The following is a 26,460-nucleotide window of genomic DNA, read 5'->3' as shown; positions in this document are numbered from 1 at the left end:
ACTCTCTCTATATGTAGATGATTTTATTTATACTGGAACCAATACAAAGATGATGATGGAGTTTAAAGAAGACATGATGAAGACCTTTGAGATGACTAATCTTGGCTTGATGAGTTACTTCCTCGGTATAGAGTACACCGCTAGTGACGAATGAGAAACTACAAAAGGAGGATGGAGCACCAGAAGCTGATGCATCCCGATACAGGAGTCTAGTCAGAAGTTTTCTATATCTCACAGCCACAAGACCAGGCATTATGTATGTCACAAGTCTTTTATCAAGATTCATGCAAAAGCCATGTCAAATTCACTATGGAACAAGAAAAAGAATATTGAGATATCTACAAGGCACAAGGGAGTTTGGTATATGGTATAAAACTATGACCAAATCAAGGATGATTGGCTATACCGACAGTGATTGGACAGGATTAATAGATGACATGAAGAGTATATTAGGATATGCCTTCTCACTAGGATCTGGATTTTTCTCTTGGGCGTCAAAGAAGCAAGCAACAATTGCACAATCAACAGCAGAAGTAGAGTATATAGCAGTTGTTAACACTACAAGTCAAGCAATATGGCTACGGAGAATACTTGAAGAAATGAGTGAACAACAAGATGGACCGACTATTATATACTGTGACAACAGATCAGCAATAATAGTAATGGCAAAGAATCTAGTTCATCATCAAAGAACGAAACACATCACTTCATTAGAGAAGCAGAGACAACTAAGCAAATTCAACTTGAATATTGCTCAACAGAAGATCAAGTTGCAGACATATTTACAAAGGCACTACCAAGAACAAAGTTTGAACAACTAAGAACTATGCTTGGAGTTATCGAAATTTGCATCAAGGAGGAGTGTTAAATTATGATGCGAATTCTAGAAAAGAAAAAGAAAATTCTAGAAGCATAAGATAAGATGTATAAAGAAAAATAAAATTCTAGAAACATAAGATAAGATGTACAAGTTTATAGAAAAAATTAAAAGAGTGTAGAGACTTGAAGAGTTTAGAAAATTCTAGATATTTTCACGATCATCTAGAGATGGAGGACCATGCCTATAAATAGGCAAATTAGGACTTCATTGTAACAATAATAATTACTACCACTATTACGTACTACTCTCTAAATACAAATAAGTTTCTATTATTCCATCAACTATTCCCTTGACAACTATCATATACTACCAGTAAGCATATTTTTTCTTCCCTTGAAAGCAACTCGAGACTCAAAGATGTCTAACATAGATCCCTCTTTAGAGATTTTCTTGGTTATGGCCTTCGGGTTAACGCTAAGTGACATGTCAGGTCGTCTTCATTTATTTTTAAATTTTTTTTCGTCACCGGTATCCTCAAACTACTAGTTAGGAGACTAATCTGACTTGCATTACAATAACTATTGCTGGTTTAACGAATTTTTGCACGGATCAAACACGGGTTTCCACAGTGGTTTTTATTTATTTATATCTGGTTGGACCGCAAATAAAATAAGAGTCCTTGTCCAACACTTCCTCTATTTGACGTTACTAGTGGCTGGTTCATAATGCAAACAAGTAATAATAGCCAACAATATTGGACAAGTGATATGAATAATTGGTGCAATATGGGGCTTAGAAAATGAGATTATAACAGATCATCATCATAACGTACTCTATATGCAATTTTCACTACCTCCACTACAGAGATGCTTTTCGTAAGTGTTGAGAAAAACAATAGAACAGAAAACCCATCTACCACCAAGTTTGACTAAAACATGGCCGATTGGCCTTGAACCACAAACTAGTTAGTTGGTGCATTCTTATTTAATCGGCCAAATCCTTTGTTACAAAATATTTAGAGGAAAATGAAGAACGTAGGCATGGTTTTGTTCATTTTTCTTTTACTGGAGGCAATGTGCAGTGAAGGGTGTTGGAAGGAAGAGAGAGAAGCTCTTTGGGACCTAAATTCCCATTTTGGCTTCCCTTTGTCTTTGAAGTGGTATGGCACAGATTGTTGTCAGTGGGAAGGAGTTGAGTGCAACTCCTCCACAAGGAGAGTGGCCAAACTCAATCTTTATGAAGACACGTGGAAAAATGTTAATCGGTATCTAAACTACACGGATTTTATTGTCTTCAAAGATTTGAAGAGTCTCAACTTGTCACATAATGGGATAATTGGTTGTGCAGGCAATAATGAAGGTTATTCTCCATTGTACAAAAATTTTATGTCATGATCATTGAATACTTAGTGAAAATGAATCTGTTACATATATGGCATGATCATTATTTCCACTTTAATTAATTACACATATACTTTGCAGGTTTGGAAAATTTGGAAGTCCTTGACTTGAGTGATAATCATATAGATAATGCTGCCAGCATTCTTTCTTGTTTGGATGAACTTTCATCTCTAAAATCTCTATATTTAACATATAACAGGTTCAATGTATCTTCAATCCACGGTGAGGCTATATAGCTAGATATGTTTGTCATATTTTATTTTGAACAACATGCAACAATAATATTAATATTTATGATGATGTGAGCTCTTTCAATTTTTGCTTCCATTTTTCGCAACCTTGCACTAATACATGATTATGCCTATAAGTTTTGGAATCTCTGTCATCAAAGTTGCGTTATCTGGAGGTCCTGGACATAAGTGGTAATTATTTGACTAATGACATCCTGCCATCTCTTGAGGGATTCACATCATTGAAGGAACTGTATTTGGCTGCAAGTCATTTGGACTCAGATGTTCATGTTCAAGGTAGGATAATTTTTCCATATCATTATTAATATAGCTAACAGATGCTAAATATAACTGAAATGTAACACTATACCTTGCAGGTTTATGCTCAAGATTGAGGAATCTTGAGGTCCTTGACTTGTCCCACAACAACTTCAATGACAGTGATATTGCATCTGCTCTTAGTGGGGTTTCGTCCCTAAAGTCCTTAAATTTAGGACATAGTCAATTGACTCCGAGATCAGTTTTTAGTATGCCATTTTTCCATATTAGAAATCTTCGATATATTGCTTTTGGTCGAAAAATATATATTAGTATATTTTTAATCGGTATGTATATTGATAGATATGTCAAAACTGAGATCTCTGGAGATCCTGAACTTAGCTGGAAACGATTTGAATGAGAGTATCCTGGGGTCTCTAGGTTGGTTTTCATTACTCCCTTTGATCTTTTTTTTTTCCTGAAACCAAATTAATTAGCAATTTTTCGTGATATTTTCATAAGATTCAATATATTCATGTATTTTGTTTTACAGAAATATTTTAATTATCATTTATCTAAGTTCATTAAATATAATGTGAAATACATGAATCTCCTTGCCAGTTATGTGAGAGACTAACTTGGTCTTATATGCACAAGTATTTCGGTAACTTTACTCTGTCTCTTCATAGTCAATGAAAATTAGAGTAATTGATAAATGTATTATATGATGACAGATTAAAATAATTAAAGATAATAAGAATATTTAATTTTAAAAAAGAACATGAGTGTATTTCATTAATTTTATTAGGAGTAATTTTGAAAAGAACACATAAATTTAAGAAAAATTTAATATTAACTAAATTAATTAAATTATCATTTTGATTCTTATAAATTATTTAATTGAATCTTATAATAAGAGGGATGAAAGTACTTGATAATTTATTATAATGGAGACATAGTTCCATAGAACATGTGTGTTCCTTATTTTAGTGAATACTGACGATTGTATGCCTTCAATTTTATTTTATTTTTATCAGAAAGCGAAGGATTTACGTGGGCAACCAATTTACAAGTCCTGGGGCTGAGTTCAAACTGTTTCAGCAACCAGTTTCTTTCATCCCTAAGTGGGTTTGGACGTCTCAAACATCTTGATTTAAGTCACAATCAATTACAAGGATCATTAGATATAAGTGGTAAATTCTGTTAAAGATTATGTTAGAATATCTGATATATATTTTGAATTTTTTTTATATAATAATTTGGAATCTTGTTAAGTTGATATCTTCTAAGGCAATGACTTTTGATCATAATCATATTTTATGGTGATTGGACTTAGCAACATCGATCATTAATCCTGCATATAATTTTCATTTTTTTTTAATTTTATTTTAGGTCTTCTAAGTGATTTCTCATTGCAAATAGATGTGGTATGATCTTTTCTCCCATTTTAAAAGCATGTTAGTAAGGGGCAATTAGATTTCTTAGGCGTAGAAAGAATTTATTTTATTCATATACTTTATTATCGAGGTTATATTCTAACCCAATCTTTTTAAACATGCATATTTGTTTTTCTAATAAGACATCTAAATTATCCTTTTCCATAAAGACTTAAATCAAGTCATTTTTTACACCTAAACCAAGTCATTTATTATAATAGTATTTCCTTTTTATATGTAATACACCTAGAACAACTAAGAAAATAAAATGTTTATATTTTGGCAAGATTCACGCAAGGAGCAATATACCACCAAACATAGCTCTAATGTCACTCGTAGTATTTATGATAGAAATTGATAAAGATTGTTTTAAGAAATAGTTGAATAGAAAAGGAAGAATGGGTAGCATAAGCAATGTTAAGGGAATAATATATTGCATTGTTTTCCATTGATCTTACAAAAGCAAGCCATGCATGCCTATTTATCGGCACACTTCACTAACTTTAATGATGTCATTTTTTCTAAAGTATTAAAATATTTTCCAACAATTTACAACATTTTGATATTTGTTCTAGAGTAAATCATGAAAATATAATCTTCTAATTTCTGTATTTCTTATCTATTTTTTGTTATTGTCATGCTTAGCAATTTCTACCAAGTTTCATTTTAGTAATTAAATATTTGTGTCTTTGATCTCTCCAATAGGCTCGTGTCTTGCATACAAGCTTGGGAATTAAATCCTTATTTTTTTATATTATATTAAACTAAAATTAAAATTAATTTGAAATTATTCTCTAATTTATTTTTTCTTCATCTAAATTCCTAGGATTTCAAGTTCTTAACTCAATTTTAGTACCTGACAACCATTTTTATGTTGTGGTATATATATATATATATATTTTTTTTTTTTTAATGTAATACTTACATTTTGAGTGGAAAAAAAAATGACTTTATATATGAATGACAATATAATACTTTGCTCTCTATTTATATCTTGCAGGACTATCTACTTTAATCAGTTTGGAGATTCTCGATCTTAGCTATAACCAAATCAACAATCTTGTAGCATGCCAAGGTATTTTAAGCAAATGATATAAAAAGGTTTAAATTTGTTGTCTTCTTGCTACAATATAATTGTTTTGAGATGAATAACATATATCGCATATAAATTCATCATTCTGGTTGCAAAATCATAGTATAATTTAACTGAATCTTGTGTAACTTGAGTTGAGACATATTTGTTTTTTCATGTTCTGCTACATAAAAATTTATTTCCATTTTTCAATTTCAGGCTCAAAAGGACTAAGAAAATTAGAGGTCCTTGCTTTAGATAACAATATGATAAAGGGAAGCAAATTGAAGGAATCATTAAGAGCTTTCTCATCTATTACTGTGCTTTCCATGAGTAAAATTAGATTTACCGAAACAGTTATTGCTAGAGGTAGTAATAATTCTTAATTTGCTTTAGTTATATCAGTTTCATTTTTGTTATAACAAGGCTTATGTCAATTGTTTTCTATTATGTAGATTTTAATGATTTAAAAAATCTTGAACATTTGGCATTGGACTACAATTCAAACCTAGGGAACGAATTCCTCCAAAGTATAGGAGAATTGACCTCATTAAAAGTTTTGTCTCTTTCAAGCTGTGGAATAAAAGGCATACTTCCTGCTGCTGGTAATTAAATCATTAGATTATCTTGTTATGTTATTCATAACATTTATACTGCATAGTTCTTTTCTTAGTTAGTTAGAATATGTATATCCTTTTCATTAAGTTCTTTATAAGACGATTTTTCTTTAATTTGTCAAAATTTCCTTTTCAGATTGGTTTAAGTTGAAGAAATTGGAGGCATTAGATTTATGCGATAACGAATTTGAGGGGTCACTTCCCTCAACTTTTGTTAACATGACATCTCTTCGGATGTTGGAACTTTCTCAAAATAACTTCACTGGAAATTTTGATTCTAACCTTGCAAGTCTTACATCACTTGAATATTTTGGTTTTGGAGAAAACCAATTTGAGGTTCCTATTTCTTTCACACCATTTGTCAATCACTCAAAACTCAAGTTCATTTATGGTGAAGGCAACAAACTCATATTAGACTCAGAAAGTAGATTACAAACTTGGATTCCAAAATTTCAATTACAAGTGCTTATTTTGTCTTCAACAATTGAGACTAATTCTCTTCCATTCCCCAATTTTCTTCTTTACCAATACAATTTAACCTGTTTGGATTTTAGCAATTGGAAGTTGGAAGGAGAGTTTCCTCATTGGTTATTGGAAAATAACACACAAATGACTGAAATTCATGTTAGACATTGCTCTTTGACTGGTACTTTCCAACTTCCATCACGTCCTATACTCAAGATAAAGAAGATTGATGTGTCTGATAATAACATAGTTGGTCAATTACCTAGCAATATCAGTTCAATCTTTCCAAATTTGCAAATTTTGAACATGTCTAGAAATGACATTCTAGGTACCATACCTTATGAATTCGGCCAAATGAACTTATTGGATACATTGGATATCTCGTACAACTATTTATCTGGAGAACTACCAAAGAATATATCTGGGGATAAGTGTCAACTCAGAATTTTGAAACTTTCTAACAATATGCTAGATGGATCCTTGTTTCCTACTTTGTTAACATTGAAAAATTTGGAGCAGTTGTATTTGGACGACAATAGTTTTTCTGGAAGTATCTTAAATAGTTTTCCTGCCACATCATTGATTGTCATGGATTTAAGCAATAATCATTTAAGGGGAAAGCTACCAGATGTGGTCAGAAATTTGTCAAACTTAATAGCACTTTCATTGTCCAACAATCATCTTGAAGGATCTATTTCAACAAGATTTGTTATGGAGCTTAAATCTCTAATGTTTCTAGATATCTCAAAAAATGATTTCACTGGTCTTGTACCATCTTTTGCCAATTCTTGCACCAGGTTCATTCGTTTGAGTGATAATAGGTTAAGTTCCTTGTCTAAAAACATGTTCAATGGAAACTCATCCTTAGTGATGCTACTAGACCTTAGCTACAATGAACTAACCAATGGTGTTGAAGAATTGGTAATGGAACTTGAAAACTCAGGGTTAGACATTCTCATATTGAAAGGTAATCACATTACAGGGCATATACCAAAACAGTTATGCCAGTTATCAGATTTACGTATGCTAGACCTTTCTTATAACAACTTTTTTGGTCCAATACCCAATTGCTTGGGTAAAATGCCTTTTGACAGAAGTATTTCAGTTGGCATTCGGATTGGAGAAGAAAAGGTAGATTTCACTACGAAGAAAATATCCTACACTTATGAAGGGGATGTCCTTAATTATATGTCTGGAGTTGACTTATCCCACAATAAACTAAGCGGGATTATTCCTTCTGAGCTTGGTAACTTGATAAGAATTCGAGCACTGAACTTATCCCATAATGATTTGACTGGAAAAATTCCATCTACATTCTCCAATTTGATACAAACTGAGAGTTTAGATCTTTCCTTTAACATGTTGAGTGGTCAAATTCCTCCTCAATTGAGTAGGCTAACCTCGCTTGAAGTATTTTGTGTGGCACACAACAATTTATCTGGTGCAACACCTGAATGTAAAGGACAATTTTCCACATTTGATGAAAGCAGCTATGAGGGTAACCCATTCCTTTGTGGACATCCTCTGCCAAAGATTTGTAATCCTCCACCTGCTTTTATACCAAATGACTTGTTCATTGATGGAGACAATGATACCTTGATGGACAATAATGTTTTTTGTGTTAGTTTTGTGGTGTCATACACATCAACGTTATTGGCAATTGCAGCATCTTTATACATTAATCCTTATTGGAGGCAAGCATGGTTTTACTATATGGAACTGGCTATTTCAAATTTCTACTACTTTATCGTGGACAATTTGAGAAGGTTTTCCAATTTTAGAAATATGTAACATGTTACCTTGTATGCCTCATACTTGTTTTGTTATTTACTTGGAATGTTTTAATAAATAATCCACACCTGTTTCTTAAATCTTAATATACTGATATAGAATTTAAATTTATGTATTCAATAAGTTATAATGTTGTTCACAAATTTAAAAAAAAAATCAAATTTATAAATTTTCATTGTAAAACGCATGCAGAGTCACCCCTGCCTCGGCAAACAAAACTTTGTTTCTTTCCTTGATTACCATAAGCTTCAATGTAACCTGCTGCTTAGTTTTTGCTGCTTGCATGGTAGCAGGCAAGGCAATAGCAAGTTTCTATAAGAGTGCAATATTTTTTGTTGCTATGTGATTTTCTAAGCATTTCAAGTATCTATGTTGAAAATACAAAAGACAATTGCAGTAGTGCATTATTATAGAGTGAGAGATATTCAAGGAAAGAAAAGTAAGATAATTATTATAGCTTTAATTTTACCTCTGTCCATTGGTTTTTCTCCTAATTTTGAAAATTGCATGACATTTTTTATGAAGTCATCACTTGTATAAAAAAATTATTTGGTTAGGAAATGTGTTATGAGAGTCGTTTCAAGGAAAGGGAACCCAAGACGGTGGAATGATGAGTACTTAAAATCTTAATTACTCCGTAAGTAGCTAGAAGAATGGTACTCTAATGTTTCTTTCTCTCTCAAAATCTCTATGGACGGCACTGAATGGACGAGAAACATTCCCTTTGCATAAGCATAGTCATGCATTTAATTTTGTAATTACTGTAAGGCACTACGGCCCTTTGGAACTGTAACTTTTAAACCTTACCGAAAAATACGATGGTAAATACAAGGAGCGACGAGAAGTGCATAATTATTCTTGAAAACAGTGCAATATGGTGCCGAGTTGTTTAGTTTAGATGTTACTGTAACGTTGATGTGGCCTATCCTTTGTAGTTTTTAGGTATAAATAATGTAAAATGTACTCTGGGTCTTTCTAACATAATTATTTCCAAATTGAAGCAACTAGAAAGGTACTGTTACTGTGATGTGAAAGTTGTTGGTTGGCGAAGGCCCGAGAAGCTCGTTTTTGCGATGGAAATGCTTGAGAAGAATAGTTTTATGACGCTTCTCAAGTATGGGACTGACTTAACACAAATGGCGAAAGAGGTGACTATTATCTATGAACTGTAACTGTGTAATTATGCTTAGAAATAGCAATATTTTGTCTTTTGTTATGCAATTTTAATGTTAATGATGAACATTCCCTTGTGTTCATGTAGGGCAAGTTAGATCCAGTAATAGGAAGGCATAAAGAAATAGAGAGGGTCCAACAAATATTATGCAAAAGGAGGAAAAATAACCCATGCCTTCTAGGTGATCCAGGTGTAGGAAAGACTGTAATTGCTGAAGGGCTTGCTCAGGCGATAGTGAATGAAAATGTTCCATTAAAACTCCAAGGGAACAAGGTCAGTTCAAATCGAAAGTTTACACTGATATTAAATATACATGTATTTAACATATCGACAAAAATTAGCCCTTTTAATAATGAATACTTCTGAGAATACTATGGTTAAAAGAAATTTTATCTAACATAATGTTAATATGACCATTTAGGTGTTTACACTTGACATGGGACGTCTTGTTGCTGGTACGATGTATCGCGGTCAGTTTGAAGAAAGGCTGGTAGAGGTGATTGAAGAAGTGAAGCAAAGTAATGGGGCAATTATTCTCTTCATTGATGAGCTTCACACTCTAATAGGAGCCGGTTCTTGTTCCGATCGTCCTATTGATGCAGCCAATATATTGAAACCAGCTCTTGCAAGAGGAGAACTCAAGGTATCACGTGCATCAATTCCTTGCTTTACTTCATAAACTTGCATCATTTTTCTGACTAGCTGGTAATTCCAAGTGCTATCTTATCATATTCTGAGCTTTGCAGTGTCTCGGGGCAACTACTCTTTATGAATACCGAATGTACATTGAGAGTGATTCAGCACTGAAGAGGCGTTTCCAACCAGTGGACGTGCCTGAACCAACTGTGGAAGAGGCCATCGAAATATTGAAAGGGTTAAGCAGGAAATACAAAGAATTTCATGGTGTTATATACAAAAGTGATGCATTAGTTGCTGCAGCTAGTTTGTCAAAGCAATATATAAGGTTATTTCTTAGTCTTACACGACTTGGAATTGATTTTAGTAAGCAACGTATAACATGTTTAATGTGATGTTTTTCTTCATGTGATATAGTGATGGCTTCCTTCCTGATAAGGCAATAGATGTGATTGATGAAGCTGGTGCAAGAGTTAAACTAACACTAAATCAGAATCCGCTTAAGAAAGCAATTGTCACAAAATCAGATATACAACATATAATCTCTATGAAAACAGGAATACCTATTGAGAAAGTTTCACCGGTGGAAGCTGAAAAGCTACTGAAATTGGAGGAAACACTTCATAAGAGAATTGTGGGACAACGTGAAGCTGTAAAAGTAATTTGCCGTGCTATACGAAGGGCACGTGCAGGGGTTAGGGACCCTGAAAAACCTGTTGCATGCTTCTTATTTACTGGACCAACTGGGGTGGGTAAAACTGAACTTGCCAAGGTTTTGGCTGAGGAATATTTTGGTTCTAAAGATGCAATGGTGAGGTTTGACATGAGTGAGTACATGGAGAAGCACAACGTTTCAAGGCTTATTGGTGCACCACCAGGTTATGTTGGTTATAAAAGTGGTGGCCAGCTCACTGAGGCTGTTCGTCGTCACCCTCATTCTTTGCTTCTCTTTGATGAGATTGAGAAAGCTCATAATGATGTTTTCAATGTGTTTCTTCAGTTTATGGATGATGGTAGATTGACAGATGGCAAAGGTCGTGTTGTGGACTTCAAGAACACTATTATTATCATGACTTCAAATATAGGGTTTGGTAATCAAGCCAACCTTAAAGTGGCGGAGGAGTTGAAGAAGAAATTTAGGCCTGAATTCTTGAATAGGATTGATGAAGTGGTTGTGTTCAAAACACTTTCCGAGACTGAGCTGATTAAGATAGTTGATATAATGCTTTCTGGGGTTTGTAAAAGGCTTGAGGAGAAGAAAATAAAGGTGGATATAGGTGTCAGATTGAAGGGAAAGTTGGTTGAGGAAGGTAACAATGCTAGCTATGGAGCAAGGCCTTTGAAGAGGGCAATAACTAGACTAGTTGAGGACGCATTGGCTGAGAAAATACTTGAAGAGGCTATTAAAGAGGAAAGCTCCGTGATCCTGGACCTTGATGATAATGGTGACGCCACAATATTGTACTAATGGTAGTAGTTTTGGCCTTTTCTTATTAATTTCATTTTACTGTTTTTGAGGGATATAGAGTATACTTCTTGCCATGTTTCTAAGGAATAGAAGCAATGTTTGTTTTTTATTAGAATTAAAGTATGTGTGTTTAATTATTTGTTTAGCCTCGATAAGTGAATTAACTAATTAAGATAAAAACAAATTGGAAAATGAAAGAAAGAACTAATTAAGATGAAAATAAAATTAAAAAAATGAGTGAATTTTTAAATTGTTTGTAAAATTTTTATAAAAAAAAATAAGACAAAGACAAGTTGAATTCTTTTGTGAATATATATTTATTCTTATTAACATATTTATAAATTAATAAGTAATCCATCCGATTCTAAATATAGTAAAAAAAATCATTCACCTTAATTAAAAGGTTGTTTACATCATTTAATTTGTCTAATCTCATTTAAAAATTAGCTTATTTTTCTAAACTAATTAACCTTCTTTAAAACTTTATATCAAAAATAAAAACATACATCGAAAATAAAATCTCAATTAAATAAAAAAAATATTTTAGAAATGATAACATTAAATTGAGTAAAAGTAATCAAAACTTACTTATTTAAGACATATGTATAAGATTTTTTTCTTATATTCAGCGCAAAGAGTATGTAATTTCAATTTCTATATCTCTTCTTTTGAAACTTATAAATGATTCCTTATTCTAATTTTAAGTGGTTCACATCATATTTTCTCTCCTACTTTTTTTTTTTTTTTAAACCAAGGCATCTCACACTTACCTTCTTTCTCTCCTACTTTTGAAACTTCTTTCTTTTAGGCATTATCTCTAAAATTCAGTAGATCAAATGAAACATAAATTCTAATAGTTGTATATTCTTATAAGCCTAGGTTGATTGACCTTGATAGTCTACTCAATTGTTGATCAATCTCGTCATAGAAAGATAATCGATCACTAGTTACATTAACTCGCATAAAGCATCAAATAAGGAAAATTGTACTCTCTTAGGATTGTGACCAACCTCCTTCCTAGGCTCGTTATTAATCAACTTGAGGCCAATCATCTTAATAAATATCAACCCATAATAAATCTACACTTTTCCAATTTTGTGGACTTGACCCATGAGACTACTAGATAATATACTTACCATTAAGAATATCAATTCAAACAAATTAAAAGATAAATAAGATAATTTATAAATGGCTATATGAAAGTATAAGATAATTAAGCTAAAAGATAAAAATGAATCTAAATTAATAGGATTGAAATTAAAATATAACTCTACTACTATATAAGGTTGAGACCAAGAAGAGAGAACTAGGTTGTTTGATTCTAGAAAAAAAAAACATATTTGAAGATAATAAAGCAAAGAGAACTATAGTGTACTCCGGTGACAAGATCATCTTTGTGGCCAAAACATTTTGATGCCTACCATAGGCCTAGTAAACTTTTCACTTCCAAACCCTTATATAAGAGCTTCAAGCATCCCATATTTGGAAGGGGAAAAATGGTGAGATAGTCGAGGGTAAAATTCCTAACTGATTGTTGGAAGAGTGCGAGGTATCGTAAGGATAGTTAATGGACTAAATCTAGATGTGACTTGATTAATGCATGTCAATGTTGTGGCAAATCCACACTCAAAATATATTATATCTAACAGTAGTACCATACTTTCCTAGTTTAAGTGTAAAAATATCCCATAAATCATTTTAGCATTTATATTTGATTAGTATCCAAAATTATGTTGTATGACTTAAATATTATGAGTCTTTCTGAGTTTTTGATTTGGTTGGGTCAAATCATTCACATATATTGAAAGTGATCTCTTAGTTAATATGTTTATAAGGTGTATAATGTGTTGATGTGTTGTAAAGTAATAAAGTTGTTGAAGATTGTATGCTTGTTGAATATTATCATTGAGTTGAAAGTTGTGTGGCAAAATTGTTGAGTTGTGAAGTTGTGTTCATATTGTGAAGATGCTTATATAGCTAGTTTATGACTTCAATATATTATATTGTTTTCTTTGCACACAAGTTTACCTTTATTTTTTTATGTTGTTGGACTACGATAATATAAGAGCAATATTAGACTAGAGAGTGAGTTGGATGTTGTGCCACACTGGTGTTGATTTATTTTTAGTGAAAGCTACTTTAACATAATTAATTGTTGCTTGACCAATAATTTAGGACTTTTATGTTTTGTAGTCTTAATATTTGTATTATGTGTAAATGATTGAGTTATAACCCACTATGAGACATTATGTTTCAAATTGTTTACTCTTATACATATATATATTTATTAGGCTTAATTACACTTTTGGTCCTCCTAATTTATTGTAGGAGCAATTTTGGTCCTCATAATTTGAATTGCTTAATTTTGGCCATAAATTCAAATAATAGGCAATTTTAGTCTCACAAGTAATTTACTATTCAAAATTTAACAGACGTTAATGATATAGATATTATGCTAAATAAACATTAATTATATATTATTTAATTTCTTACATGTCAAATTATTTAATATTTAAATTTTAAAAATTTTAAATTCAAATTCATTTTCTCATCCTCTATACCATTCCCTTTGTTTCTTCACCAGCACACCCTCCGTACCCTTCCCTTTGTTTCTTCACCAGCACCCTCGCCAGCAACGTCGTGTACTCCTCCAGCACCTCCACCACGATCGCCACCAGTATCATCTCTTTCCAACAATCACTGTGAGAATTTTTTAATGAAATAAAAAATTTTAATTTTTTTTTACCAAAATAGCACCTATTCCAATTTATTTACAGAAGTAGTACCTTTTACTGTTCACACTTAGAATTCGGTTCCCGAGGAACCGAATTCTGAGTAGTGTTTAAATTTTTTTTTTCTTTTCGTTAATGTTGCAACTAGAACAACCCGTTCTTCAAGCAGAACGACTCGTTTTGATCCATTCTTCATGTGTGTATTTTTGCATCCGGAACGGCACGTTCTAAAAGGAGAACGGACCGTTTTGAAAGGAGAACGGACCGTTCTGGATCCAGTTTTACACCATGCTCAGATCCAAAACGAAAAAAAAAATTAATAGCTCAGAATTCGGTTCTCGGGAACCGAATTCTGAACGTAAACAATGAAAGGTGTTACTTGGGTAAATAAATTGGTAAAGGTGCTTTTTGGTAAAATTTTTTTAAAAAAATTCTATTTTAGTGAAAAATTCTCACTGCGATTGATATCAATACCCTTTTCATTTTGTTTTCAATGTTATTTGAATTTAAAATTTTTAAAATTTGAATATTAAATAAGTTGACACGTAAGAAATTAAATGATGTATAATTAATGTTTATTTAGCATAAAATTCACATAATTAACGTCTGTTAAATTTTGGATGATAAATTATTTGTAAAACTAAAATTGCCCATTATTTAAATTTATGGATCAAAATTAAGCTATTCAAATTATGAGGACCAAAATTACTCCTACATTAAATTAGAAGAATCAAAAGTGCAATTAAGTCTATTTATTACGTGAATATTCGGATACTACTTAATGAAAATCCTAAATTATATGATATTATCTATAGAGTTATATTTACACAATTATGACATAAAAGATTTTTATATTGTGAAATGAAAACTTTATAAGTAAATATCTGACAATACAACCAATTTTAAAACTAATTTAATATGGTAATGACAAACCTTACATGAAAATATATGATTAAAAGATTGTTAATGTTTAATTTATATTACAAATTCTCTTAATTTTTAATGTATTTTAAAAACCATTATAATATAATGAAACTAAAATTTCAAGAAAACTCACCTAATCGTCAAAATTTGAATATTCTTGAATCATTTAAAAAAAAAATACATAACTACGTCTTGCTTCGAGAATTTTCAGTCCATTAAAAAAACAAATTAATGTTCCTCGCGATATTGCGAGTCCCACTAACACGGTAGAGTAACCTACGATATTATATTAAAATACAAGTAATGCAAGTATCCAGTCCATATATTATATTAAAAATTTGTTATAGAATTTAGTTTCAGTCTACTTTAAATCTTGATGGAACGCGTTTCAAAAATACGATATATATATAGAGAGAGAGAGAGAATTTAGTCTGGTGTAAATCTCGTCAAAATTCGATATCAGTCTTCTTCGCGGTGCATGCAAATTGTTCATTTATATAATACATTTTCTCTCTATATATATAACAAATGTTACAAAAATTAAATACAATTATTTTTCACAATTTCATCAAAATATATATTATATTTATAAGAATATATTTAATCATGTTTATATAGATAAGATTCTTATATTATTTTCTTAGAAGTATTTTTATTGAAAGTATTAGCTAGGAAGAAGGATGATATAAAAATAATATATATATATATATATATATATATAATCGATCTTATCCTACTAAAAGATCAAATAAGAAAGCACCTAATAAGATGTTACAAATCAGCAAAATCATCATTAACGGAGAATAAACATTTTACATTATCAGCAACTCATTAGATTTCACGATATCAATATTAAAACCATAATGAGTGTTACGGTAATCGAAAACAAAATTAACAAAAGAAGTACCAGTAACTATCATCAGAATAATACTATTTATTTACTCAGTTCTTCTCAACTTTGGTTAAGTGGCTGAGACCAATTGTTAGGGCTGATGTAGACATCAAAGACGCTTGTAGTATGCGAACACCCTGCACCAATACAGCAAATTACAATAACTCCACTCATCAGGCAAATCATGCTAACTAGCGTAACTAATTAAAATAATTTCAAGCAAAATAAAAAACATAAAGACTCAGATGTTTTTTTAACTCTTCCTACCTCCTTGACGCCAATGCTAACCTCCTTCTCTATCAAGTCATTAACAGGAATGCTCATACTATTTAGTAAAGATATGACAGAAATGGAGGACATTGGCATCACAACCAAATCATCTGTTGCAATGTACATTGTGGGTCCTTTAGCATAACCATCAGTATCACATATGCTATCCACAAACACCAAAGCGGTACAGTTTCCCATTATACTATCAATTTTCTTATGTGTAGAAGTTAGATAGCTATCCGTAAGATATCCAAATAAGTTGTGTCGAATAGTGCAACAATAATACTTAGGGACATCGGAACAAATTGGCAACAACATGTTGCTTAATTTGAACACATGAGCAAGCACAGGATTAGCAAACTTAATCTTTACTTCTTTTGAAGTCCAATAATCTTCATCCAAATTAATCACACTCTTGTACAATCCATCAACGCTGCCAATGAAAGAACAACCTTCCATCAAATGTACCACACCTCCTAAAGGAATAGTAAGGAAGCTAAAAAGAAAGTCTACAAAATCTTTATTTCCTTGAGCAAACAGTATCTTCCCATTCGATTTTCTTTGCATTATTTTCACTTTTATTTTGCAACTACTAACATTTGCATCAAAATCACGTGGAACAAATTCTTGCCTTGTAAATAGTTTCTCAAAATACCGTTGTTCTAAGAAAACATCGGTCAAAGTTGTCTTTGAGTACAAACAACCCTTAAGCAGATCCAATACCTGTAAAAGGTATAAATCAATTAATTATAATCATCACAACATCAAATAATTCATTAAAAACGAAATCCTAAGCAATGTGACATATTCAAGGAATTGAGTATAAAGAAACCTGGTTCTTAGTTATAGTCAGAATCACTTCATCAAGCGAAGACATGTCTTTTATTCCATAATTCTTGAGCAGATGCAAAAAAGTAACCAACGAATTTGGCAAAACTTTCAGCTCGTCCGTGATTAAAAAACTGTCATTACATTTCTTAACAAAACCATCAAAGCCTTCAGATCTTTCAGGAGAAATCGGTTTAGCCAACATGTGCCCACATGTACATCTATTATTTTGATTGGTGCTTAATAAAACCGGGCTATTGTATCGACACTTGACCAAGTTGTTACATACAAAGTACTCAATGGACTTTGTGTCATCGATGTTTAGCTTAACATTCTTGCAATAAACATCCATTGAGTTTCTGGGTCGCAATAGCATTTCTTTGTCCCACAAACACTCTTTGTCAAGATTCTCTACACTTTCATAGAGTGAACTCAGTGAACCAACCTTACTTGACACCATATTTGACTCCTCACGCACTAGTCTTGCAATAGTACCTAAAGGCAGCGTTAAGAAACTAAACAGAACATCCACAAAGTCCTTCCCTGCCTCTGCAAAAAGAACTTTGTTTCTTTCTTTGATTACCATAAGCTTCAAGGTAACCTGTTGCTCGGTTTTACTAGCAGCCATGAAAGTGGGCAATAGTCAAGTCTCTAAGAGAATACAACTTTTGTTGAAAAATTGAAGTTAACTTTCTTTTGTTGTCTGAGAGCTTTTCTAAGTGTTTCAAGTATTTATGTTGGAAATGTAAAGTCTGAAAATATGCACTGTGAATTGAGATAGAAATTAAAAATAAAACGAACCTAGAGAATTGTTATACTTTATTATACAGTAATTGGAAGTAGTCGAGTAGACATAAGATCACCTTCTTTTCAACTCCGTCCATTGGCTCTTCGCTTCCTTATCTTGAAAATTTCATGCAGTCGTGCATCGAAAGTCGTTTTAAAGAAAGAAACAACAAAGAGAATATGTTGAGACTTTTGAGTTTAAATTTTGTAGTTTTTATTTACAAAGTCTATTTAATGTATACACATTAACACCGATGATGATACACAGATACACATAAATTTAATGTGATATATAGTATAGCATGTTCTAAATGAGGAAATCCGTTCCCTTTTCGGGGAAATGAAAGGACATTATTCCTTCTTCGTATATAATCTTCATCTTTCCAACTTTCTCGACCTCAACGCCAAGCCCTGATTTTTTATTTTTTATTTTTTCTGAATAACGCCAAGCCCTGATGATACTTCAACCGATGCCCCCTAGTTATAATCTTATCATCTCATCTATAAAAAGTAATAAATTCGAAAAAATTTAAAATAAACATTTAGAGATGTAAATAAACAAATTATAAAGGATGAAAGTTACTCATGTATCATATGAAGCTAGACTTGTTTAAGAAATAAATTTATTTAAGAGAAGAAAAAGCTACGCACAATGATAGAATAATAGAATGCAAAACAGTTTTACATTCTATCACAAATCACCAACTAATATAATGCTAGTAATAATTCTAATTTGTGTTCTAACGAAGACCCCTTATGGGCATGCAGAGTTGTTGGACATTGAAATAGGATTACAAATTTATAATACCACAACTATATTATATTTAATATTTTTGAACAATATTTATACACATACATTTTTAAAAATATTATTATAAATTCAGTTAATAGATTCCTGCAACATTTTTTTAGAAAATGTTATTACCTCCTATCCTAATTATAAGTAACATAAGATAAATTCTCAAAAAAATCAAGAAAAGTAATTAATATAATTACTTGTAATAAATTATGCAATAAAATCGTATTTTATTCTAAATATACCATTTATTTTAAGTGGTTTTTATATTTAATGTTCGTCTTGAGTACATAGGAAATATAGTGCACAATAAATAAATAGTATAAAAGAAGAGTAAATTTTAAAAAACTAATGATTGTTGCTTATGTTTAGGACAAAAAAATGTACAATTTGTTGCTTACAATTAGGACTAGAGACAATATTATAGGTAAAGTAATATTTTTAATATCAATATTATTCATTTTATTTATTTTCCAAAATTAAGATTCATATCGAGTAAAAGAATGACATATAAAGAATATACTTCTTCAATATCTAATTATTTCCCACAATTAAAGTCTCAAATATTGACACATAAAAAGTACATTTAACCTTAGAGTAAAACTTAAGATAAATAAAATTTGATAGTAACTTACTTAAGATATCTCCTCTTAAAAATAGAATATTTTCAATCTTAAAGGACTTGTTGACAAGAGTCACAAAATATAAGTTGTAGTATAATTTATATTAATACTAATTATCATTTTATAATGTTTACAAATACTTAACAACATTATTAAAAAGTTGTAAAATACCAATTTAATTCGGTAGCACTTTTTAAAATGTTATATTAATATGTAAAAATATTGTTAAAAGTCTTCCGTAACATCGGTTTTATCTTACATTTGATCAAACATTGCAAAAGTATATTAACAAATTTACTCGTAATTTAGCAACATTTTTCTAAAAATACATTTTGTTGTATTGTGTGAGAGGAGATTCCATAATATAATATGTGAATCTGATTATGTTGGGGATGTTTCGTAATATATTAATATTAATTATTATTTTATAAAATTTATAAAAATTTAACATTATTAAAATGTTGCAAAATACTAATTTAATTTGGTAAAAAAAATTTAAAATGTTGCATTAATATGTAAAAATATTGCTAAAAATCTTTAGTGACGTTGGTTTTATCTTACATTTGATACACATTGCAAAAGCATATTAACAACATTTACTTATAATTTAGTAATATTTTTCTAACGTCGGTAAAAACACATTTTATTGTAATGGGGTTATGCAATATAATATGTGAATTTGACTATCTTGAGACTGATGCAACTATTTAGGGTCTAATTTAGAAGAAGGATGCTTGGCACAAACATAGTGATGAGATCTCAAGATTAAGGGATATATTTCCCATGATCGGCATGCTTCCTTTAAAATGTTGCATCAGTATGATGTTATTCCTTGTGATATAAATCAAGTCATCCATATTTTGATAGGATGAGACTTTAGTAATAATGTCAATAATGTTAAATGAAGGAATCCTCTAAATTTTGCGTGTGTAATGGGGGCAGACACTAAATTCTTTGTGTAGTTTTATTGCTTGTCTTTTATTTCATACATCACCAAAAAAAAAAAAAAAATCACCAACTTATATGGTAATTTTTGTAAACTTTATAATAATTATCTTAAAATTCATATTAACATTGAGTACCTTTTAATTGATTGACAATGTTATTATTTTTACATTGATAGTTGATCAGCAACAAATTCTAAATTTAATTTAAGGTTTCAATAAAAAAATTTATTGAAAACATTAGATTTTATGTCATTTGAAATTAAATATAAATACATTTTTAATATTTTTATGTTAATTTTGTATACTTTATTAAAATATTATATTTATTTATGTTTTATTTTACGGTATAATTATTTATCTTTTAAATAACTAAGTATGTCTACCTACATGTGAAAAATCAATTCTATAAATTGATTGAAGTATAAATTTATTTCTAAATCGAAAACCTTATTGCATGAAAGAGTTATAAATAAGTTATTATTCTTGCAAAATTAGAACCTAAAAATATAATTATATCTTATAAATTAGTTAAATTTGACTTTTAAAAAGTCAAACTAACCAATTTTAATTCACCCTTATCTCATGACCTTAGCGATAATAATTTTTTTATTCATAAAAATAATTTTTATTTTCATAGTTTAAAGTTTATTTTACATATAAAAAAATTCATATTGACCTATTGTTAGTCACTTAGCCTCAATTAACTTAAGAGGGGAGGTGAATTAAGTTTTCTAAATTTTCTCTTATAAAAATTTTTCCAATTACTTTCTTATAAAATTTAATTTCCTAGATAAATTTATATGTAAAGAATGAATGATGATGCAAACTACACAATTACAATTAATAACAAGAAATTAAAAGTGTAGGAAAAGAAGAATTGTAAACTTGATTTTATACTGATTCGGCCAATCTTGCCGACATCCAGTCATCAAGTCTCCCACTTGAGATTTCCACTACTCTTGTAAACCTTACAAGACTTGAATCCTCCAACACCTCAGAACTCCCTTTCCTTGTGTTGAGATTCAAAAACCAACAAGGAGAAAAACCCTTTCTCCTTTACAAATCCAATGATCAATTGAGTTTTACAGAATGACTCTTTTTGAAGAGTAGATATTACACTTTCATGATCTTGATGAACTCTTTAGAGATTTTGCAAATGACTTTGGCCAAGTAGTTTTTGTAAATGATTTTCACAATAGAGTTCGTCCATTTTCTCTGAAAAATTATAGGTATTTATAGATAATTATTTCTTAGATTATGTCTTTTCATGAAGACTTGTAACTTTCTATAATTTTTTAGAAAATAGGCTCTGGTAATCGATTACAAGACTTGGTAATTGATTACAATGGTTAAAGTTCAAAATGTTTGAAACGTTGTATCGTTTAAATTCAAATTTTGAAATTTTATCTTCTGGTAATCGATTACAATGACTGGTAATCGATTACCAGAGAGCATTTTAACATTTGAACCTTGCACAAAGAAGTTTTCTTTCTTTGGTAATCGATTACATCAAGTGGTAATCGATTACCAGACACATATCACTTGATTTGGCTTATGAAAACTTAAGATATAAAATGCTTTTATTTTCTAGTTAAAAATATATTTGTTTAATCTTTTGAATACTCTTTTTGCTTTCTTTTCAAACAACTTATTCTTATATTCAAAAAGATTAAGTTTAGGTTTTCTTGAAATCCTTATTTTAATGGCCAAGTGATTGCAAATTCTAAAAGTTTATTTTACATACTAAGCTAAGTAGTCAAGACTTATCTAGTTATTACTTGAGATCTTGCTTCTTGATCAGATTGCTTTAACTTGACTTTTATTTTCTTTAATGCTTTGGTATCATCAAAACTTTGTGCATATTTTCTTCCACATTCTCCCCCTTTTTGATGAAGACAATTCACTATAAAGGAAAAGAAAAGAAAATAATATATTTCGATCACTCCCCCTTAAACTTCCCCTTAGTAAAGCATTAATTGTAGAGATAAATGTTTATATTTTAAAACATAAGTGTCAAGTTGGGCATCAAGAATATTTTTGTCAAAATATTTTAGTCAAACTTAGCCAAAAGTAATGTTAGAAAAAAAATAAACATTTTCTTTTCCTTTGCGGTCTTATCTCTCCCTCTTTGGCAACATCAAAAAGCCAAGTAGAGGATTAAGATAAATGTGGTCTTTTTTCTTTTGTGATCCTTATCTTTTCTCCCCCTCCTTTGGCAACATCAAAAAGAATATAATAACAAAATAATCCAAAGGTAAAGAGCAAGCAAAAAATTTTCCATTCCAAACCTTTTGTGTAATTTCATACTATTTTTGCTTTGATTTAAAAAAAAATTCAATTTTGGTTTGCCTTATTTGTAGTCCAAAGAAAAAATTAACTCGCCCATCATGGATATTTCAAATTCACTTTGTATATCATTTGAAAACTCTTTGCACAAGTGATCTTTAGTAGCTCCAAAAATAAATCATCAACATAAATTTGCACTATAAGAATATCATTCATTTTTCTTTTGATAAATTAATTTTGTATCAACCTTTTTTCTTGTAAATTCTTTTTCCAAAAGAAATTTACTTAGTCTTTCATACCATGCCCTAGGAGCTTGTTTTAATCCATATACAACCTTTTTCAACTTAAAGACATGGTTTGAAAATTATGAGTTTTCAAATCTAGAAGGATGTTCAACATATACTTCTTCTTGAATAAAATCATTTAGAAATGCACTTTTGACATCCATTTAATATAGTTTGTAATTCATTATAGATGCATAGGCTATTAACATTTTAATGGTTTCTAGTCTTGCTACAAGTGCATAGGTTTCTTCATAATCTATGCCTTCTTCTTAATTATATCCTTTAGCAACTAGTCTAGCTTTGTTTCTTATAATTATACCATGTTCATTTAATTTATTTCTAAATACCCATTTGGTTCCAATAATTGGATGATTATATTGTCTAGGGACTAGTTTCCAGACTTGATTTCTCTCAAATTGATTTAACTCTTCTTGCATAGAATTCAATGTTCATCATTTAAGGCTTCATCAATGATTTTTAAATTCTATTTTAGAAACAAAAGCCAAATTATTGCATGCTTCTTTGAAAGAGCATCTAGTAGTTACATCTTTTGATATGTCTCCAATGATATTTTCAAGAGGATGATTTCTTGAGATTCTCAACTCTCTTTGAGGAATCATGATTGTTTGATTCTCTTGAATTATAGAATCCTCCATTCCTTCATCGTCTTTGTCCTTTTGAGTTTTCTCATGCATATGAGTGTCTTCAAAGCTTTCTACAATATCATCAATAGTATCTTTTCTTGGACAAACAAGGTTAGTTTCATCAAATATAACATGAATTGATTCCTCTATTGTCATTCATCACTAAGTTTATTTTTCTCAATTTTAATTTTTGGTAATCCTATTTCTAAATCTTTTGAGATTAATTTATTTATCTTGTATACATTGTTTACTCTAAATCCTATTATTTTAACATGTTCATCATTTTTATGTTCATCAAGACATTTTTGTGAATCAAAAGATATAGAGAAGCCTTTATCACATAATTGACTCACACTTGATAAACTATGTTTAAGACCATTCATAAGACATTTTCTATGGAGGTTGAGAAATTTGTACCTATTTTTCAATGTCAAGTATTTTTCTTTGTTGTTGTCTCTATAGGTTACATGTCCACTTTTCTTAGGAGTAATGTCAATGAATTTTAAAGTATCTCCTATCATGTGCTTGAAACATTCACTCAATGTACCAAGTTTGGTCTTTGGAATCCTTCAAGACAAAGAATGGATTGATTTTGGTACCCAAGTTTTCTTTGGGTCCTTATTGTTAGTATTAACAGAAGAACCTTTAGGAATCCAAACTATATTCTTGAGATTGCTAAAATTCTTTCTAATATAGCATGTTGATGAATTATGACCTTTCTTACCACAATAAAAACATGTTGTTAATGGAAAACTAGTAACTTGTGAGAGTATAAAGAAATTTTTGTATTTCTTTTGTAATCTTTGAGGATTATATCTTAATCCTGCCTTATCGAGTACACATCTTTGTTTTCCTAATATTATGTCTAAGTTATTTCTTCCACCAGTAAAATTTGCAGGAGTGTTTCTTATATTACTAATTTCTTCTTTAAATTTATTGCAAGTTGAACATGGATGATTTGTTTTATCAGTATCTAACTTATTTTTAATCTCTAGATTTTCATTTTTAGAATTAATTATCTTAATTTCAGTTTTAAGATTATCTAATTCATTATTTAATTTCAAAATCTCATTTTCTAAGTTTGAAATTGTTTTCTTATATGATGATAATAATTTTGCAAGTTTAAATGATTCTTTATGTAAATCATTGAATGCATCTTGAAGTTAATCAAATGAGATTGAGATATCATTATTAGAAGATGTTACCTCTTCTTCGGTTTCGTAATCCTTGGCCATGAGTCCCAAATTTACAACTTCATTTTTAGAGTCACTTGTAGAATACATGTCATTTTCTTTCCAAGTGATATAAGCTTTCTTGCCTTTCATTTCTTTGAAGCTTTTCTTGTTGGATTTTTCCATTTTTCTTTTAAGGATCGGACATTCTAATCTCAAATATCCCGGTTGATTGCATTTATAGCATCTTGGGGTTGAAGAAGATTCTTCTCCTTTCTTCTTTATGTTGAAATTGAATTTTCTTCTATTTCCTCTATTCCTTAGGAATTTATGGAATCTTTTTACAAAGAGATTGAAATCTTCATCATCATCATTATCTTCCTCAATGTTGTCATCTTTTTCATTTTCTTCATGAAAGGATAAAGATGCTTTAAGTGCTATACTTTTATTCTTTTTGTCACTATTTTCATTTTGACTTAGTCTCATCAATTTCATTTCATGCTCTTGAAGTTTTCCAAATATAGATGCAAGAGACATGGTTGTTAAATCTTTTGCTTTAGCAATTGCAGTCACTTTTGGTTACCATTCCCTACTCAAACATCTTAAAACTTTGTTAATAAGATCTTCATTAGGAAACACTTTTCCTAGGGATGCTAGATGATTGATTATATGTGTAAATATCTTTTGCATGTCTTGAATACTTTCATTTTGATTCATTCTAAATAATTCATATTCATGGATGAGATTATTTCTCCTAGATCTTTTAACATCATTTGTTCCTTCATGTGTTATTTTTAATGTGTCCCACATTTCTTTTGCATTTTTACAATTTGAAATTCTGAAGTATTCATCTATTCCTAATGCAGAAGTAATTATATTTTTGGCTTTCAAATTGTATTAAACTTTTCTTCTATCATCATCATTCCATTGATCTTTGGGTAAATCTTTTATTTTATGACCTACTACAATAGTGGGAATGAAAGGACCATTTTCAACAGAATCTCATATGTTTAAATCTATGGCTTCTATAAAAATTTGCATCCTAGATTTCCAATAATGATACCATTCACCATTGAATATTGGAGGTCTATTAATGGAGTTTCCTTCGTAAAATAAAAAATTTGTTGAGGCCATTTCAATTCTTGAAGCTTTTAAGCCTTATACAAGAAACCTGATTTTTATATCACTTGTTAGTCACTTAGCCTCAATTAACTTAAGAGGGGATGGTGAATTAAGTTTTCTAAATTTCCTCTTATAAAAACTTTTCCAATTACTTTTTTTATCAAATTTAATTCCTTAGATAAATTTATATGTAAAGAATGAATGATGATGCAAACTACACAATTACAATTAATAACAAGAATTTAAAAGTGTAGGGAAAAGAGAATTGCAAACTTGATTTTATACTGGTTCGGCCAATCCTGCCTACATCCAGTCCTCAAGTCTCCCACTTGAGATTTCCACTACTCTTGTAAACCTTACAAGACTTGAATCCTCCAACATCTCGAAACTCCCATTCCTTGTGTTGAGATTCAAAAACCAACAAGGAGAAAAATCTCCTTTACAGATCCAATGATCAATTGAGTTTTACATAATGACTCTATTTGAAGAGTAGATATTACACTTTCATGATCTTTATGAACTCTTTAGAGATTTTGCAAATGACTTTGGCCAAGTAGTTTTTGTAAATGATTTACACAATAGAGTTCGTCCTTTTTCTCTAAAAAATTATAGGTATTTATAGACAATTATTTCTTAGATTATGTCTTTTCATGAAGAGTTGTAACTTTCTATAATTTTTCAGAAAATAGGTTCTGGTAATCGATTACAAGACTTGGTAATCGATTACAATGGTTAAAGTTCAAAATGTTTGAATCATTGTATCATTTAAATTCAAATTTTGAAATTT

The 26,460-nt window shown here is 30.2% G+C and overlaps 3 protein-coding genes across 3 annotated transcripts; 2 read left to right on the top strand and 1 right to left on the bottom strand.

Moving 5' to 3' along the window:
• The first annotated feature begins 1,661 nt into the window (after positions 1 to 1,661).
• On the top strand, positions 1,662 to 8,099 carry LOC109787713 (cuscuta receptor 1). The gene is made up of 10 exons (XM_029269086.2): positions 1,662 to 2,179; positions 2,302 to 2,442; positions 2,589 to 2,747; positions 2,828 to 2,977; positions 3,072 to 3,149; positions 3,746 to 3,901; positions 5,145 to 5,219; positions 5,436 to 5,585; positions 5,672 to 5,821; positions 5,970 to 8,099. The coding sequence occupies exons 1-10, from the start codon at positions 1,846 to 1,848 to the stop codon at positions 8,087 to 8,089; spliced, it is 3,513 nt and encodes a 1,170-aa protein (XP_029124919.2). The 5' UTR covers positions 1,662 to 1,845; the 3' UTR covers positions 8,090 to 8,099.
• A 1,003-nt stretch (positions 8,100 to 9,102) lies between these two features.
• Positions 9,103 to 11,501, top strand: LOC109787714 (chaperone protein ClpC1, chloroplastic). Its single transcript, XM_029269087.2, has 5 exons — positions 9,103 to 9,237; positions 9,351 to 9,536; positions 9,685 to 9,906; positions 10,010 to 10,227; positions 10,317 to 11,501. Exons 1-5 carry the CDS (start codon positions 9,163 to 9,165, stop codon positions 11,365 to 11,367), a joined length of 1,752 nt encoding a protein of 583 aa, XP_029124920.2. The 5' UTR covers positions 9,103 to 9,162; the 3' UTR covers positions 11,368 to 11,501.
• Positions 11,502 to 15,965: 4,464 nt separating this feature from the next.
• Positions 15,966 to 17,641, bottom strand: LOC109787715 (uncharacterized). The gene is made up of 3 exons (XM_020346267.2): positions 17,018 to 17,641; positions 16,183 to 16,908; positions 15,966 to 16,052 (listed from the first exon to the last, which is right to left on the bottom strand). The coding sequence occupies exons 1-3, from the start codon at positions 17,639 to 17,641 to the stop codon at positions 15,966 to 15,968; spliced, it is 1,437 nt and encodes a 478-aa protein (XP_020201856.2).
• Between the last annotated feature and the right edge of the window lie 8,819 nt (positions 17,642 to 26,460).

Source organism: Cajanus cajan, chromosome 4 (genome assembly GCF_000230855.2).
Source record: "Cajanus cajan strain Asha chromosome 4, NIPB_CcT2T_4, whole genome shotgun sequence".
NCBI classification, from domain to species: Eukaryota; Viridiplantae; Streptophyta; class Magnoliopsida; order Fabales; family Fabaceae; genus Cajanus; species Cajanus cajan.
This window is presented reverse-complemented; position numbering and strand designations above follow the sequence as displayed.